A 17,734-nucleotide genomic window follows, 5' to 3' on the forward strand; every position below is an offset into this window, starting at 1 on the left:
TCAGAGGCAAAAGGAACATGGGGTATCCAAGGATCTGAGCAAAGAGGAGGGAGGCTGGACTACAGAACACTGGGAGCTTTGATCTGCATCGGAGAGCAACAGCAGAAATCTATCATGTCTGTGCAGAGAGATTTAGCTCTCTCTTTCTAATAACTACACAGTGGCACTATGCCAAACTTTAACTCATGCCCTGTAGAGCTGGCTTGATGTTTCTTTTTTAAACAAGCAGTCTGCCCCATAGTGAGTCTCCCTCTTGGTTCTTCTTAAAATGCGTGTAAGCTAGGAACATACACGCGATAGGATGGCTGGCTGTTTCAGAGGGTTTGTGTACAAGATAGACACTGACAAAAGTAGTATTTCACTCGCCGCTGCTTATTCGTCTTTTCATCAAACACTGAGCGGCACTCCTAAGCACTAGCCCTTAGCAGGGCTGGGTCTAGACAGCAGAGGTAAATCCATCTGGAGCTGTGCTCTTGTGGATGGTGGGAGCCCGAGGCCCTGGGATGAGGGCTGTATATGACACCCCTGTGGTGTCTCCCCTGATTTTCTTTTGTTTTCTTCTGTCTGTGTCTCTGGGTGTAGCCACCTGACTTCAGGGACCTGCCAGAATGGGAGCCCAGAATCCGAGAGGCCTTCCGCACTGGTGACTTGGACTCGAAGCCTGACTCCAGTTGGAGCTTCAGGCCTTACCGAGCTGAAGACAATGATTCCTATGCTTCCGAGGTGGGTCTAACTCTAGTCAAGCAAGAGGTTGGATGGGAAGAGAGTGGCTGGGGCCTCCCAAAGAGAATGATCTATGGAGGGTGAGTATATGAGTTTCAGGTGGAAAATGAAATAAGAAAGTTTGGGCCATTCTTATGGCATAATTAAAGGAAGCTTATAATCTCATCTGAAGAAATTGATTTTTTTCTGTATTAACTTCCACTGGAAATTTAATACTTTGTGTCATTTAGTTTAATTACTAATTTGTGTAGCGGGCAGGCAGTCCGGGTTCTGGTTGTAGATCCACGCTACAATGGCTATAAGAGCTTGGTTAAGTAAGTTACTTCACCTCCCTGACTTCAGCTTTCCAACCTACAAGATGAAAATCTCACAGGGTTGTTGAAAGAGTTGAGTATATGAAGTCTTACTCAAGGTCTGGTCCAAGGCTGAGGATGAGGGTGCCCTATCGCTTGGACTTAGGGGACCTGTGTGCAAGTCTCTGTTCTGCCAGCCAATGAGGCTGTGTGACCTTGGATACATTCCCACCCTCTGGACCCAGCTTGTACCATGGGAAGATGAGAAATGTTACCATAGGATTCTCTGATCCTTGGGGAATTCGAGGTGATTCTGAGCCCCTCCCAAGCCTTGTCAGCACTTCATAAAGAACCTGGAGTAGGAAAAGGGCTGTGTGGACTGGGCTGATCATCCCTGAGACTCTTGTCCACAGAGGCTATTGCATGCAGCACAGCCTCAGCGTCCCTTTCTTGCAAGCACCCCTGGGAAGGTGACTTTGATGTCCTGGGGGACAGCCTGCCTGCACCTGTGCAGAAGTTTTTTTGAAGGAGAAGAATCAAATTCTCTTAAGTGAGGTGCACTGAGCTTGAAAGTAGTTCTGGCAAAAAGGGGAAAAATAGAGGCTGAGGTGGTTGTTGTAGTGTGTAGTTCAGAGGTAGAGCACATACTTATTATCCTATGCAATCTAAGTTCGATCTATAGCACTCCCCCCAAAAAGTGGCTGGGAATATAGCTCATTGAATAGCATGCATGAGGCCCTGGGCTTGATCCCTAGCATAGGGAGGAAAAAAAAAAAAAGGAGCTGTTTAGTTCTTATTCTCTCAGAAAAGGAAATAGACCTATTTCTATAGGCATACTTGCAGAGAAAATTATTTCCTGCATGCAGTTAATTACTGTTTTATTTAGCTATTCTTTATGGAGCAGTTATAATTGTGAAGAATTCAGCTGAACATTGAGTTCAAGGAGAATATCAGAGAGGCCTGATAGTACCTAGCCCTACAAAGATTTTGTTTTGTTTTTTTCTATTTTTTATGATACTAGGGATTCTAGGGATACTGTGGATACTAGCCCCATATATCTGTCTGTCTATTTATCTATCTAATTTTTTTTTTCCTGTACTGGGAATTGAACTTAGGACCTCGTGGAACCACTGAGCCAAATCCCAGGCCCTCTATCTTTTTTTTCTTTTTTTTTTTCTTTTTTTTGGTACCAGGGATTGAACTTGGGTCCTTGAGCTTGCGAAGCAGGCAGCAGAACCACTGAGCTTAATCCCCAGCCCAATCTATGTAATTTTTGAGACAGGGTCACTAACTCACTAAATTGCCCAGGCTGAGCTAAAACTTGGGATCTTCCTGCTTCATCCTCCCAGAGTGGTGGGATTACAGGCATGTGCCACTTTGCTCAGCTCTGTTTTGTTTTTTGTGCAGTACTGGCAATTGTACCGAGGACCTCATGTATGGTGGGCAAATGCTCTACCATTGAGCTACACCTCTAGCCTGCTGCAGTGTTTTTTGCTGTTGTTGTTTTGTTTTGCTTTGTTTTGTTTTTTTCTGGTTACCAGGATTGAACTCCGGTCTTTGTGCTTGTGAGGCAGGTGGTAGAACCACTGAGCTAAATCCCTGGCCCTGCAATGGTTTTTAATATAACATAGGTACATAAGACATATCTCAAGTCAGTGTACCTTCCACTGCCAAATTATCACTTTATTGGGTACATAGTTCATGTTTATTTTCTTTTGCAGAGGGACATCTGCCGTGCCTAGGAAGGTTTTATGTAGGAGTTGGGACTTCTGCTTAATATGGCAATATAAACATTTCCCTCTGGGGCTGGGGATTTAGCTCAGTGGTTCCGCCACCTCCCTCACAAGTACGAGGAACTGAATTTGATCCATGGTACCAAACCAAACCAAACCAAACATTTCCCTCTGTTAACAGAAATGCTTAGTAAATTTTAAAAAAATGTTTGAAAAAGGGTCTTACTGTGTAGCCAGGCCGGTCCCCAACTCACCAGCTCAAGCAGTTCTTCCCCCTCAGCCTCCAGAGTAGCTGGGATGATCAGGGTGCACCCCCACACTCAGCTGACATTTTTTACTGAAGCATCACATACATAGAGAAAACTGCTCACGGACTGGGGACACGACTCAGTAGTAGAACTCTTTCCTAGCACACACAAGTCTGTGAGTGTGATCCCCAGTGCTATGGAAGGGGAAGGGCGTGATCATAGCAGAAATCAGATTTTCACAAACTGAACTCTTACGTAATCAGCACCCAGATCAATAAACAGCGTGAAAGTTCCTGTTGTGTTCCCTTCTAGTCACTAACTGGATTTCTAAGAGAGTAGATTAGTTCTGACAGACACAGTGGCACAGTTACACAGGAGGATCACAAGTTTGAGACCAATCTGAGCACCTTAGCAAGACCCTGTTTCAAGGGAAAAAGAAAAAAGCTAAGGGTATAGCTCATGCCTAGAGTGCTGCCTAGTGTGCTCAAGACCTTGGGTTCAAATCCTCAGTATTGGGGGGAAAAAGCTTAGTTTTGCCTGCTTGGCTACAAATACTTTTAAATACCAATTTCTATGAAAATGTGAAATTTTAAAAATCTTTTTCTTAAGATCTTATCACATAGTCATTGTAACAACAAATAACTTAACAAAATCTATAAGCAGCATTGCATACAGATATAAAGGAGAAAGTCGATACCATGCAATCCTCATGTAGTTAAATGCTGTTTACATTTAGAATGTATGTTTTCCTGTCTTATAACGTAGTAATATACATACAATAAGAAGTATAGAGTTGAATAGATTTTTATATTATATATAGATCCTTCAAATATATATATTTTAATCTCCATAATTTATTACTTACATTTTTAATTTTATTTATTTATTTATTTATTTTGGTATCGGGGATTGAACTTGGGTCCTTGCACTTGCAAGGCAGGAGGCAAAACCACTGAGCTAAATCCCCAGCTCTATACTTACATTTTTTTAATTTTTGCAATTAGACAGTGTGAGACAGCTGGGTGGAGTGTCTTGTGTCTGTAGTTGCAGCACTTTGGTGGCTGAGACAGGTGGATTGCTTAAGTCTAGCAGTCTGAGGCCAGCCAGGACAACATAATGAGAGCCTATCTCAATAAATAACAAAAAATACGTTGGACATGGTGGTGCACACTTGTAAATCTACCAGTCTAGGAAACTAAGGCAGCAGAATCGCCAAGTTTGAACCCAGCTTGGGCAACTTAGTGACTTAGCAAGACCCTGTCTAGAATGAAAAAGGGCTGGGAATGTAGTTCAATGTGAAGGCCCTAGGTTCAGTCCCTAGTACTGTCAAAAACAATATAAAATAGCTGGGGATATAACTCAGAGATTCTGTCGCCTGCCTCACAAGCACAAGGTCCCGAGTTCAATCCCTGGTATTAAAAAAAAAAAGACTATCATTTTTTTAAAAAACAATATAAAACAGGCCAGGGATTTAGTTCAATGGTGCTGCGCCTGCCTCTCAAGTGCAAGTCCTGAGTTTGATCCTTGGTACCGAAAAACCAAACCAGAACAAAACAAATGAACAAAGAACAGTGAGACAATGAACATCTTTGTGAATCAGACCTAATTTTATAGTGTTATTTTCTTCAAATAAATATCAAAGAAAGTATGTGCTTCAAAGTGTAATAACAGATAGGTGTGGTATGTACTTTCTTTTGTCCCGATGACCCACTGAGTAGGGACAGCCATTGTGCCCGATTTGTACTTGAGGGACACTTGGGTCCAGCTTACTGCTGATCCCCCTACCACTTTCATGGTTTGACCACAGCCTATAATCTCTTTGTCCTCTCTCTCCCCCTTCCTTACTTGTGCTCTCATCCCCGTCCCAGATCAAGGAGCTGCAGCTGGTGCTAGCCGAGGCCCATGACAGCCTCCGGGGCTTGCAGGAGCAACTCTCCCAGGAGCGACAGCTACGGAAAGAAGAGGCTGACAGCTTCAACCAGAAAATGGTCCAGGTGGGTGATGCAACTACTCCAGCTTTTCCCAAAACTGAAGGCAAAAGGGCTGGGGTTGTAGCTCCATGGTAGAGTGCTTGCCTAGCATTCACAATGCCCTAGGTTCCATCCCCAGCACTGCAAAAACAGAAACAAAAACACACCCAACTTGAAGGCAGGACATTCCAACCCATGGGGCCTCAAAAGGTGAGAATGTTAGGGGAAACCACGTCTTCTAAGCCGTGTGCTCTGTAGGGAGTCACTGTGCTTGTGATTTTGCATTCATCACGCTAGGCTGGAATCTTGGACTTGCATTGGCTGTCTGTGTGACCTTGGGCCAGTCCTGTTTCCTCTCAAGACCTATTTCCCATATCATAAATGGTACTTCCATCAGATCTGGTAATAAAGATGATAATAAAGATGATAGTCCTGTAATAGAATGTATTGAGCTCTCACTGTATGCCAGGTCTCTGTAACACACTTTCCATACCTTATGTCCTTGAATTTCCATGCCTTCCCCCAGGAGGTGCCTCCATTTTACAGGTGGGAAAACAAGGCCAGAGAATTGAAGTGCTTTGCGCACAATTGCACATCCAGGGCGAAGTGGGGCTGGGATTCTCTTACCCACCCACCACCTAGCAGGGCTACCTAGGATGTTGTGTATTCATTCATTAGGCCCACTTGACCCTGGCATCCCTCCATGCAGGTTACCTGTCCCTGCCATCGCCGCTCACCCCCCAATTCCTCCTTTGGTGTGAGGTTTTGTATGAAACATCTGGCAGCCCGTAGGTGCTGGGTGTATGATTACGTGATTTATTTAGTCAGCCAGCACTGATTCAAATCCCAGCTCTTCCACGGATTTCGATTGGAGCTGCTGTTGCTTTTATGAGTTACTCTCCTCCAGATACAGTAGGGATCCTTCTGAGGGGTTTCCAAAAGGTATCCACCCCCGCATTTTTCCCTTCTGTCTTTGACTGGGTTGGGAGTGGGTGGGAATTAATGGTGGGAGCCTTGAACTGGGCTTTCTCAAGCCTGTGTTCCTGCAGCTGAAGGAGGACCAGCAGAGGGCGCTGCTGAGGCGGGAGTTTGAGCTGCAGAGTCTGAGCCTCCAGCGGAGGCTGGAGCAGAAGTTCTGGAGCCAGGAGAAGAACATGCTGGTACAGGAGTCCCAGCAGTTCAAGCACAACTTCCTGCTGCTCTTCATGAAACTCAGGTGGTTCCTGAAGCGCTGGCGGCAGGGCAAGGTTTTGCCCGATGATGGGGATGACTTCCTGGAGGTATGGTTGGGCCTGGGCCTGGGCCTGGTGAAGTGGGTGGGAGGACAGGGAAGATGGGATGGGTGGGACTCAGCACTTCACATCAGACATCAGTGTTGATGATGATGGGTAGACATTAGTGTGTGTGAGTGTGGAGTGTTACTCAGACCCCCCCAGGGCTGTTCCAGGCCTGGGGTGGGGGGGCATATTGTCTTTCTAAACCCTAAATGATCCTGGAATCCTAAATTTTTAATTCCAAACATACCTGGAGGTTGGGGGTGTGGCTTGGGTACAGTGTGTGCTTTACATTCACAAGCCCTGGCTTCCATCCCCAGCACCAAAGGAAAGCACAGAACAGAAACCAACACCCTGGTCCTGAGGATTTCACAGGGGAATTGTGCACCTAAGTGTGGGTCATCAAAAGACTGTGGGAATAGATCCTCGTGGCCAGCATTGGAGCTGGGGTGCTGATGCTTTAGACAGACCACCTCCTAGCTTCATTATCGTCCTGCATATGTGACATTTGGATCCCTTCTTCATTGGTTTCTAGGATACCATAATTTTGGTTTTCCGTCTGCCTTAGGGGTTCCTTATCTCCATGAATTCGCCTCTTAATTTTTTCTTTGGTGGTGCTGAGGATGTAACCCAGGGTCTTATGCATACTAAGCACATGGTTTACCTCCCGCAACTCCGGCTCCCTGACCTCACCTGTTAAGATCAAAGACTCCAGTCAGGTTTGGTGGAACACACCTGTAATTCCAGTACTCTGGAGGTTGAGGCAGGAGGATCACCAAGAGGTCAAGGCCAGCCTGAACTGCATAGCAAGACTCTTTTGTCTCAAAAAACAAAAAAGATCAGGGTCTCCAAGGCGCGGTCCTCGACTGTATCTCTTTGTCACCTACTCTGATTCCCTTACAGGCTTTCTTGGACATTAAGTTGCAAAATCCCCAGTGTCTCCCATGGGCCTTAGATTTTCATCATCTATGTGGCAGATCCACTTGGTGTCTGATTGGCTTCGAAACCATTTGCCAAAAACCCAGCTCCTACCCTTTCTGTCGGTCATGGCAGTCTCTCCTTGCTCAGGCCAAAAACTGTGGTCCTCTCTCTTTCCTTCACACATCAGCTGATCTGTCAGCAGATCCTTCCAGCTCTCCTTCCAGAACCTGAGCTGTCCTGCCGCTCCCTGACAGGGCCACCGGCCCTTCTTTTTGGATTATTGCCATTGCCCCTAACTGTTCTCGCTCCCCTCCTCTCACACCCTTCCACCAAGCATCTTGTATTCCTGAAGTGAATTCACCCAAGCTTCCTCAGGGGCAGAACCGTGGTGCTCCTCTTGAATGTCTCAGCCCAGACTGACCTTGTGAAGCAGACCCAACTCCGTGTTATTCCATTGCTCACAATCCCTCCCTGGCTCCCCCATACTCTCTCACGTCCCCCTGGCTTCCTTGCTAGTTCTCAGAAAGGAATGTTCTACCTCAGGGCCTTTGGACATGTGGTGCCCTCTCCCTGGCTTTTCCTCCTCCAGCTCTTCCCCGGCTCATCCATCTCCCTCCTTCAGGACGTTGCCAAGTGTCACCTCTGACAGCCTTCTTTGGCTATGTGCAGCACATCCTTGCTCCTTTGCCGGCTTGTTTTCCCCATGGTGCCTGTTACTGTGCAACTTCCATACATCGAACATTTCACACCTTTCACCTGTTTACTTCTGTGTTTTTTTGTTGCTGGAATAGAAAAAGAGCAGGCTTTTTGTCTCTTGTTCACTGATGGATTCCAGGGCCTGGCATGTGGTAGGTGTTCAGGAAATAGCTGTTGAAAGAACAGATGATGAGTGAACACTCCGGTCTAAAGGGGCCCTCCTGCTTCATTCGCATCCTGCACACTGGTGCTGGGCTTGGGTAGGCCTGGACTCCTGCTATCATCTGTCGGACCTTTGGTTGCTCTCATCTGTCATCACAGTGGCAGGGCTGTGGCCCTTTAGTCCAATCACATGCTTACCTTGGCCCAGCCTGGCATTGGGGTTATTTCTGAGTAATTCTGAGGGGTGCTCATGGCCCTTGGGAGGTCAGAAAGCTGTGCTTTTAGCCCTGGATGGTGTCCAAGGGTCAAAATTAAGATTTGGGGGTCCAGGGATATAGCTCAGTGGCGCTACACCTGCCTGGCAACTGCAAAGTCCTGAGTTCAATCCCTAGTACTGAAAAAAAAAAAAAGAAAAAGATTTGGGAACTCAGCTGGGTTCGGTGGCACACGCCTGTAATCCCAGTTCTGGGGAGGCTGAGGCAGGAGGATCGCTGTGAGTTTGAGGTCAGACTGGGCTACATATGAGTTCAAGGCTAGCCAGGATTACACAGCAAGCAAGACCCTGCTCAAAAAAAGCTTTAAAAGATTTTGGAAGGAGGTACTGGCAAAATGCCTTTGGTCCATCTTGAGCCATTCCCCCACTCCTCCTTCCTACCTGGCTGTGCAGCCCCTCACCTGCCTATGCTGCTAGCCAGTGTCCCTGCCCCGGGTGTGACCTCCTCTCACCCCTTGCTGAGTGTGACTTTTAAACTTAGGTAAACAGCATGAAGGAGCTGTACCTGCTGATGGAGGAAGAAGAACTGAATGCCCAGCACTCTGACAACAAGTCTTGCACAGGGGACAGCTGGACTCAAAACACAGTGCGTTCTCAGCCTCTCCCCAGTCCGGTCCACTCAGCAGTCACCTCCTGCCACCTCTGATCCCAGTCCTGCAATGGGTACCGGAGCTACAGAGGGGCAGTGCCTGGTCACTGGGTCCTGGTTGTATAGTGCTATGGGATACATAAATTATCCCAGGGCCATGACAGAAAGCCAGATGGTGGACTGTAGGGTCACAGGCAAGAAAACAGTTAGTTCTATTTGGCATATAGGGAACGGTATCACGGAGAAGGAGTTATAGGTAGTGGATGTTGAAGGACGAATAGGAACTTGCCTAAAAGAGAATGGAGAAAAGACCATTCTGGACCTTCTTGCAGAGATGTGGCAGGTATTCTGGGGTCAGAATGTGGCTTGGAGTAAACATGGTAGGGCAAAGATAGTGAGATAGTGTAACGTGGAAAGGGACCTTCATGGTCTGGAATTAAGAACTCTCAACTTACAGGTCAGAGATCAGTGGGGTCAGACTTCCGGGGCTGCACACAGAGAGAAGAGGAATGGATGGGAAAGAGCCCAGGAGAGAAGGATCCAGGTCAGCATAGCTAGGGAGGCTCTGCAGTGGGTCAGAGGCAGGTCCTGAGTAAGGGAAAGACCCACACCCCGGAGGCTGCAGAGACTCGAGAGTGGGATTCTTCAGCTCTGTTCAGGTGGGAGAACTACAGGAGTTTTATCGTGTGAGGCTGAGGCTTGTGTAGGTCCAAAAAAGCCTCCAGGGCTGGGCTTGTCCTCCCTGTTTCATGATGACATGGCCCGAGGAGGGACTTGCCGAAGCCTCAGGAACTTCTGTGCTGCGGTCCCTGGCGGGTGAGCTCTCTGAGCCCCTGACCCAGCCGTGCTCTGTCTGCAGCCCAATGAGTACGTCAAGACCCTGGCCGACATGAAGGTAACGCTGAAGGAGCTGTGCCGGCTGCTGCGGGAGGAGCACCAGGGGCTGACCGAGCTGCAGCAACAATTTGCCAAGGCCAAGGCCACGTGGGAGACGGAGCGGGCGGAGCTCAAGAGCCATACCGCGCAGGTGAGCCCCCCTGGCAGGGGCCTGCTTGTCCTCAGCTGTGAAATCTGGGAGCTGGATGTTCTGGAGGGATAACCCTATCCCCACACAGCTTTAATCACCTGTGGTTCAGAGGGCAAGGGTCCCAGCGTGGGGACCAGGAGTGATGGGGCCAGGAAAGGAGGCTGGAGGACTGACAGGCAGCTCTGCTGCACTGTGGGCCCACAGGGGATGCCAGCCTAGCCTGCCTCTGGGCATGTCCTGGACACACTTCCTAGACTCTTGTCCCTGCTGTCCTCATTTGTTCCCTCCTCTCCTCCTAGGGATGTCCCAGCCCCCTGATTCCTTGCTCTGCTTTGCTCCCTCCTCTCATACTGGGAGCCTCCCGTCCAACAGCCCAGCCTCACCAAAGGCACCTTAATCAGGATCCCTGGGAGTTAAGTGTCTGCTCTGTGCCTGGGAGCAAGTTGCTGCCCACCCTGGGAGCAGGGTGCCCACTCGGGATGCACGGTCTCCACAGCTCTGAAGGGCTGGGCTCCCGCCTGCTCTGGCCTGCCCCTGCTGCAGGTGCTTCCCAGGCATCAAGGGGCACCGGGAAGAAGATCATTCTGATGATCTCTGCAGGGCGGATGACAAAACAGGCCCAGAGGAGTTAAGTTTCTCTCCAGTGTTACCTAGTGGCGCATCTGCCATGCTCCCTGAGCCTCCACCCTGCCTGGCTCCCAGGAGCAAAATCCCACTTTCTCTCTGTTCTCACAGGCACCTGGCTTCTTCCTGGGTCCCCTGCTCCCTCCCTAAGCCTCCCTGCAGATCTCGCACCACCTGGGGTCTGTCCTCCTGCTGCTCCCCCAAGCCCCACCGTTCCAGAGGCTTAGCCCCCCACCAGCCCCTTGGGATTGACATCCCAGATCACATTCCCCAGTGCTGTGGGACACATTGGTCTGTGACCAAGAAAACTGTCACGCCATGCTGGAGTGGCTCCCGCACACATGCATTGTGACTGCGTGTGTACGTGTGAATATGTGTGTCCTCCCCACGCAGGGTCTTTGGGGGACAAGGCAGGGTCCTTGCTTTCTAGAAAGAGATAAAACATGTTCCCATTAACCAAAACCTGGGCTGCTGGTAATGATTGCTAAATATCAGGAGAAGCAATAACTAGGAACATCTGCCGTTTATAGCTCTGTGACATGGGACGTAGAACCTCTTGGGACCGCTCCCTTTAGGAAACTGGAGAAAGTAGTTCTGTGGCCGAGTTTCCATGGGGACGCTGAGGGAAGGCCTGAGGGCCTGCGGCATGGAGCCTGGTTTGAAGAAGCAGCTCCTTGGTCCTTAGTGGATGCTGTGAGCCAGGAGGGCTCTGAAGGCCTCTGGTGCCCAGGATGGGGAGAGGGTAGAGTGGAGTTCCCTGCTCCTGGCAGCTGCCCGGCCCCTGTCGTTTGCAGATGGACCTGAAGGCTGGGAAGGGGACCGGAGAGCGGGCTGGGCCTGACTGGAAGGCGGCCCTCCAGAGAGAGCGTGAGGAACAGCAGCACCTCCTGGCTGAGTCCTACAGCGCAGTCATGGAGCTGACTCGGCAGCTGCAGATCAGCGAGCGCAACTGGAGCCAGGAGAAGCTGCAGCTGGTGGAGCGGCTACAGGGGGAGAAACAGCAGGCAGAGCAGCAGGTGAAGGAGCTGCAGAACCGCCTAAGCCAGGTGAGGCTGGTTCCAGCACACAGACTTGAACCACAAGAGAGAGTCACCATAGGAGATGTCCTGCATCTTTCAGGAACTGCTGGACCCAGGTGCTCAGACAATGAGGCCTGGGGTAGAATCTGTTTCAGGTATAGCTGCATCCAGGCACTTAGAGATTACAATAAGAACTAGGTCTTTCTCTGTGCTTCAGTCTCAAGCCTGCTTTCTTCTGTGTTAGCTTTACTCTTCCCCCACCCCCACAGTTCTGGGGATCAAACTCAGGGCCTTGTACTTGTGAGGCAGGCACATTGCCACTGAGCTAAGTCTCTGGCCACTCTTTTTAGTTTTTGAAAGGGGTCTCGAGCCCCCTTTGGGTGCCCCTTGCCCAATTATGCCACTCATGCACCGAGAGGTCCGGCAGGACATCTTTATTGTAGGGAGGCGAGCGGGAGGCAGGAAGGCAGAGAGCGAGAGAGCGAGAGCGAGAGCGGAAAGAGGAAGTACTGGGATACTTATAGGATGGGCAATGGAAGATCCTTCCTTGGGGGGAGCGGTCTTTGTTATCCTATCGCAAGCCAGGTTGTCTTTTGAATTTTGCGCCTTGGAGAGGCTCTAGTTTCGCGCTTTACAATTTCGGCAGGAGAAAGGACTCAGTCGGGGAAGAAACCGGAAGTAAGATATAAAATGGCTGGGGGGGATTATATTTTAACATGTGCGATCTCCTAACAGTTTTTATTTTGAACACGGGTCTTCCTCGATTGCTAAGTTGCCCAGGCCTGGGCTTAAACTTGGGATTCTTCTGCCTCAGCCTCCCAAAGCGCTGGGATTACAGGCATGAGCCACTATGCCTGGCTTCCTTGGGGCGTATATTTGCCACCATGATGTGGAATAGGCGCTACTTAGCCGATCTGTCTGTTCCCAGAACTGGACACGAATTAACGCAGCAATAACATGTGGTCCTGTGTTAGATATACTGATACCTCTAAGGATTCCTGCAGTACTTCCTTGTGATGTCATTTTCCAATTCTACCTTGTGGGTGGCTCAGAACTGCTACTACTGAAAATCTGGCTCCTGATCTGTGACATGGGTCCTCTGGCTGCAGAGTGGAGCCTGGGGTGTGGCTCTGCTCAGAGTCCCTGCTCAGCCGCTGTGCCTGCCACTGAAGCACCTCTTTGCCCTTTTCAGCTGCAGAAGGCTGCTGACCCCTGGGTCCTGAAGCACTCAGACCTGGAGAAGCAGGACAACAGCTGGAAAGAGGTGAGGGTGTTGCTGCCACCCACGTTCTCTTGGCTTCTGTCTATACCATACATTTAGTTGTCTTATTTATGGGGGACATGACAAGATGCTAGCCCTGTCCCCCCAGGGCTCCTTGGGGTCCTCGGCCCTGCCATCTGTACCCCGAGGTTGCATGGTGTGTGACTCAGGAAGGGTCCTCTGCCAGGACCATCCTTCCACTCCTGGGAGGAACCTCTCCTGTCTTAGTATCACTTGTGCCTCTGCGGAGAGCAAGGCCTCTAAATGGCTGTGTGATCTTGGGTGTGTTACTCCGCACCCCTGGGCCCCAGTTGCCTCATAAATGAGAATCAAATGTTCCATCCTGGCCTAGGCCAGGGGATAGAGAACAACGAGGTCACATTAATGACATCTACACATAAAGCTCAAGTGCATTGTCCCTGTAGCAGTGTGCTAAATAACCAGATGGAACCTTTAAATAGCCAGATGGCCCATATGGTCCCATCACAGCCTGAGGAAGTAGTGTGTCACTCAGGGACTTGAATCCAAACAATAAACATCTCTTCTGGGGAGCTGAGGCAGAAGAATTCTCTTGGGAGCTCAGGAGCCCTAATAATAAGGTTATAGGGGCTGTGTCTCTAGAACCAGGGTAGAACAAGCCCAGAGCAGTTGCTGCATGGTCATTGCTGTCACTACAAACAAAAGAGCTGGCCATGGGGTACTTTGTTGCTGCCACCACATTGGGAATAAGTTTTATATGGTCATGCTTTCCTTGGGGGGGTCATTCTTGGGGCCTCAGCTGCCCCACCCTGAACCTCATTCCTAGAGTAGAAGACTTAGATACAGCACAGCCAGAAGCTGACCAATGGGGCATTCAAGATCATTGGTGACATTATTCAGCTCTCCAGATCACATGCCGCAGGCATGGAGGGCCAGGCCTAGCTCCCACACTGTCCTCCTGTCACCTTCCGTCAGTGGCCGGAGCTGACCCTTCCTATTTTTCTTCAACAGACGAGAAGTGAGAAGATCCACGACAAGGAGGCTGTTTCCGAAGCTGAGCTTGGGGGAAGCAGCTTAAAGAGGTGCTGGCAGCCCTTGCCCTGCCCTGCCCACAGCCCAGCCCACCTGGCCTGCATCATCCCCTTTTCAGAATTGAGAGTTGGGGTGTGATTTCTGTGGAACCCAAGTCACTCAGGAGCAGAAAAGCCTGGGGGAAATGGGGATTCCAGTCTTCAGTTTGATGTTCGTTTTGGATTCTGGGCGTGGAAAACTGGCGCCTTAGCATATTCTCACTGGCACACCATTTAGCTCCTCGGGTTCTTTCTTCTATCTCTAGATTCCGGAGAGTTGCAGTGGGCATCATGATGGGATTTTAGGTGGCAACCATTGAGCACAGCTCCAAGAAGACTCCTGAGACAGGACCGTATCTCACTGATAGGAAACCCATGAAAGGAGTGAGGGAGACAGCACCTCCCCAGAGCATTCAGAGGCAAGGGGCCCAAGTGTAGGAGAACAAGCACTGCAGCCAGGGGGCCAGGTTTGATATCTAGCTCACCCTGGGCAGTACCTCTCCTCTCTAGTGGGATAATAGGAGCTGCCCCCTAGCTGTCAGAATGGTCAGGCATGTACAGCGGACTTCCATGTGCCCGGCACTTCAGCTAGTAAGTGCCCTGTGTGTGCTGGTTATTTAATGGGCTCCCAGCCAAAGCAACCCCTGAAACGAGGATTTACATGCAAATAGTTTATTTGGGAGAGGACTCCAGGAAACGCCTAAAGTGAGACAGGGAAGGAAGAACAGTCAGTAAAAGGATTTGTTTGGTGAGCAGTTGATACTCGGTCTTGCTGAGGAACTCTGGGAGCCAGGAGAGAACATGCAGTTCAGAGTTACTCATCAAGGAACCTGGGGGAACCGGCTGAAAGCTCCAGAGGCTGCCGTGCCTACTCACCAAGTCCTACTCGGGGTTTGTTGAGATCTATGTTTGGGGGCATTAACTGTGCTCTTTCTAGCTTCCTGACTAGAGACCAAGTATGTTGGTTCCTTTTCTCTCGTTGCTGAGACAAAATACCCAACACCCAAAGTTAAAGGGAAAGGTTTGTTTAGCTCATGATTTGTAGAGGTTTCAGTCCGTAATTGGCTGGCTCCAAGGCAGGGTGACTTGGTAAAGGGGCATTGCAGAGGAGCCACAGTTCATGGTGGCCAGAATGTAGCAAAAGCAACCAGGGACCTTAACAGCCTCTTTCTTCTCCTTTTATCCAGACTACCAGGATTAAGGTGGTATCACACCAATCACTCACGTGTAGTGGTTTAATAACCTTAATCCTAGCATCACACATTCCAGGATTTAGCTACCTTCAAAAAAGACTGCATGAGGCTTTGTGGGGACATCTAGACGTGAGCTACAACACCCAGTATGTGCCCATAGCCAGAAAAAAGGCTCTGAGGTAGAAGTCAGCAGGTGTTCAGAGGATGCAGGAGGGAGTAAGAGTGCTGGGAAGACACCCACAGTGACTTCCAGAGGTGAGCAAGCCAGCCCTGGCCCTGGCCTGCACACACCAACGAAGTAGACAACTTACGTGCTCAGCGTGTTATTTTCCACTAGTACCACTTTTTCTGTTCTCTCACCAGGACCAAATCTGTCTCCTCTATGTCTGAGTTTGAAAGTTTGCTCGACTGCTCCCCTTACCTCACTGGTGCAGATGCCCGGGGCAAGAAGCTACCCAGCAGCCCTGCCTTTACCTTTGTGAATCCTGAGCCAATGGATCCAGAGAAAGAAGCCAAGGAAAAGCCAGGGCTGTCCTCACAGGACTGCAACCACTTGGGAAGCCTGGCCTGTCAGGACCCCGCTGGGAGGCAGATGCAGCGCAGCTACACAGCTCCAGACAAGACAGGCATCCGAGTCTACTACAGCCCCCCAGTGGCCCGGCGCCTGGGTGTGCCTGTGGTCCATGACAAGGAGGGCAAGATCCTCATTGAGCCCGGCTTCCTCTTCACCACAGCCAAGCCCAAAGAGTCAGCCGAGGCTGATGGGCTAGCTGACAGCTCCTACGGCCACTGGCTCTGCAACTTCTCCCGGCAGCGCCTGGATGGGGGTTCCGGGAGCAGCACATCGGCTCCTGGGTCTGCCTTCCCTACCACCCTGCATGACTTTGAGATGTCGGGCAACATGAGTGACGACATGAAGGAGATCACCAACTGTGTGCGGCAGGCCATGCGCTCCAGCTCACTGGAGAGGAAAGTGAAGAGCGCGTCCAGCCAGACGGTGGGCCTGGCCAGCGTGAGCACGCAGACCATCCGCACGGTCAGTGTGGGCCTGCAGACGGACCCACCACGCAGCAGCCTCCACGGCAAGAGCTGGTCACCCCGCAGTTCTTCACTCATGTCCGTGCGCAGCAAGCAGATCTCCTCCTCCCTGGACAAGGTCCATTCACGCATCGAGCGACCATGCTGCTCACCCAAGTATGGCTCACCGAAGCTCCAGAGGCGGTCTGTGTCCAAGCTGGACAGCACCAAGGACCGAAGCCTGTGGAACCTGCACCAGGGCAAGCAGAACGGCTCGGCCTGGGCCCGCTCCACCACTACACGGGACAGCCCCGTGCTGCGGAACATCAACGACGGGCTGTCCAGCCTCTTCAGCGTGGTGGAGCATTCAGGGAGCACGGAATCTGTCTGGAAACTGGGCATGTCTGAAGCCCGGGCCAAGCCTGAGCCTCCCAAATACGGCCTTGTGCAGGAGTTCTTCCGTAATGTGTGTGGCCGGGCACCAAGCCCCACCTCGGTAGCAGGGGAAGAGAGCTCCAAGAAGCCAGAGCCCCTCTCTCCAGCCAGCTACCATCAGCCAGAGGGTGTGGCTAGGATCCTGAACAAGAAAGCAGCCAAAGCAGGTGGTGTCGAGGAGGCCAGGGCCACCATGCTCCCTCAGGTGGGGAAGGATGGTGTCCCACGGGACGGAGATGGAGCTTCCGTCCTTCCCAATGAGGTGAGTGGGTGCAGTTTGCCCTTTTTCTTGGGAGAGGGGATTAGCTTGTAAGGTCCAAACTTATTTGGTTTTTAAATTCGAAGCATATGATCCCACGTCTCAAAAAGTTATGATGGCCGGGGATGACGATGGAAGGTCCCAGTCTGGGAACAGCACAAACCTAGTGGTCACATGGTCTAAATGCCAAGAAACCAATGAGCATGGCTTAAGTGGCTTCTTTGCCACCACACAGCAGTGATCTCCAGGGGAGAGGTGTGCCCACTGCTGTCGCCCCCAGTGGTATTCCGAGTGGCTTGTTGGGGCTGTGAGAGCCAGTCATAACTGTTTTGCGTTAGTAGTATTGCCTTGGTACCTGAGATTGTCCAGGTGGGAGTACTGACACCATAAAAATAGGCAAAGGCTATCTGCAAATCAGAGTTCCTCCCTTCACTCCTAGAAATCTTTTTCTCCTCTCCTGTTTCCTCCCCTTCTCATGGTGCAGGGGATTAAACTCAGAGCATCCTGCATGCTAAACAAACACTTTACCACTGAGCTACACTCCCAGTTTTTCAGACAAGGTCTCACTCAGCCACCCTGGCTGGGTTCAAACTTGCAGTCCTCATGCCTGAGTCTCATGAGTAGCTGGGATTACAAGCATGGGCCCATCGTACCTAGCTGATAACTGGTTAAACATTAACCCACCTGCCACTTCCCATCTGCATTTCCCAGCCAGGAATGATAGCACAAACCTGTAATCCCTGCACTCTGGGAGGCTAAGGCAGGAGGATTACAAGTTTGGGGGACAAGTAAAAAATAAATTATAGAAAGGGGCATGGAGATACAGTTCAGAGCAAAAGCCCTGGATTGAGTTCCCAGTACTATTGAAAAAAAGACTTCCCAGGACCAGGGATTTAGCTCAGTAGTGCCACCGCCTGCCTCGCAAGCGCAAGGACCTGAGTTTGATCCCTGATACCAATAAAAAAAA

At 50.3% G+C, this 17,734-nt stretch overlaps 1 protein-coding gene across 2 annotated transcripts in view; it reads left to right on the plus strand.

Annotated features, from left to right (window-relative positions):
• Positions 1–17,734, plus strand: part of Soga1 (suppressor of glucose, autophagy associated 1) — a 66,577-nt gene that overhangs the window by 43,732 nt on the left and 5,111 nt on the right. For both annotated transcript variants that reach the window (XM_033766995.1, XM_010640019.2), the window contains exons 6-14: positions 583–723; positions 4,866–4,991; positions 6,017–6,247; positions 8,776–8,880; positions 9,743–9,910; positions 11,329–11,580; positions 12,746–12,817; positions 13,805–13,875; positions 15,420–16,770. In XM_033766995.1, coding sequence (XP_033622886.1) covers positions 583–723; positions 4,866–4,991; positions 6,017–6,247; positions 8,776–8,880; positions 9,743–9,910; positions 11,329–11,580; positions 12,746–12,817; positions 13,805–13,875; positions 15,420–16,770 — 2,517 coding nt within the window. The remainder of the gene's footprint in view (positions 1–582; positions 724–4,865; positions 4,992–6,016; positions 6,248–8,775; positions 8,881–9,742; positions 9,911–11,328; positions 11,581–12,745; positions 12,818–13,804; positions 13,876–15,419; positions 16,771–17,734) is intronic.

The sequence above is a fragment of the Fukomys damarensis genome, unplaced genomic scaffold (genome assembly GCF_012274545.1).
Source record: "Fukomys damarensis isolate Sample0158 unplaced genomic scaffold, DMR_v1.0_HiC HiC_scaffold_22, whole genome shotgun sequence".
Lineage (NCBI taxonomy): Eukaryota > Metazoa > Chordata > Mammalia > Rodentia > Bathyergidae > Fukomys > Fukomys damarensis.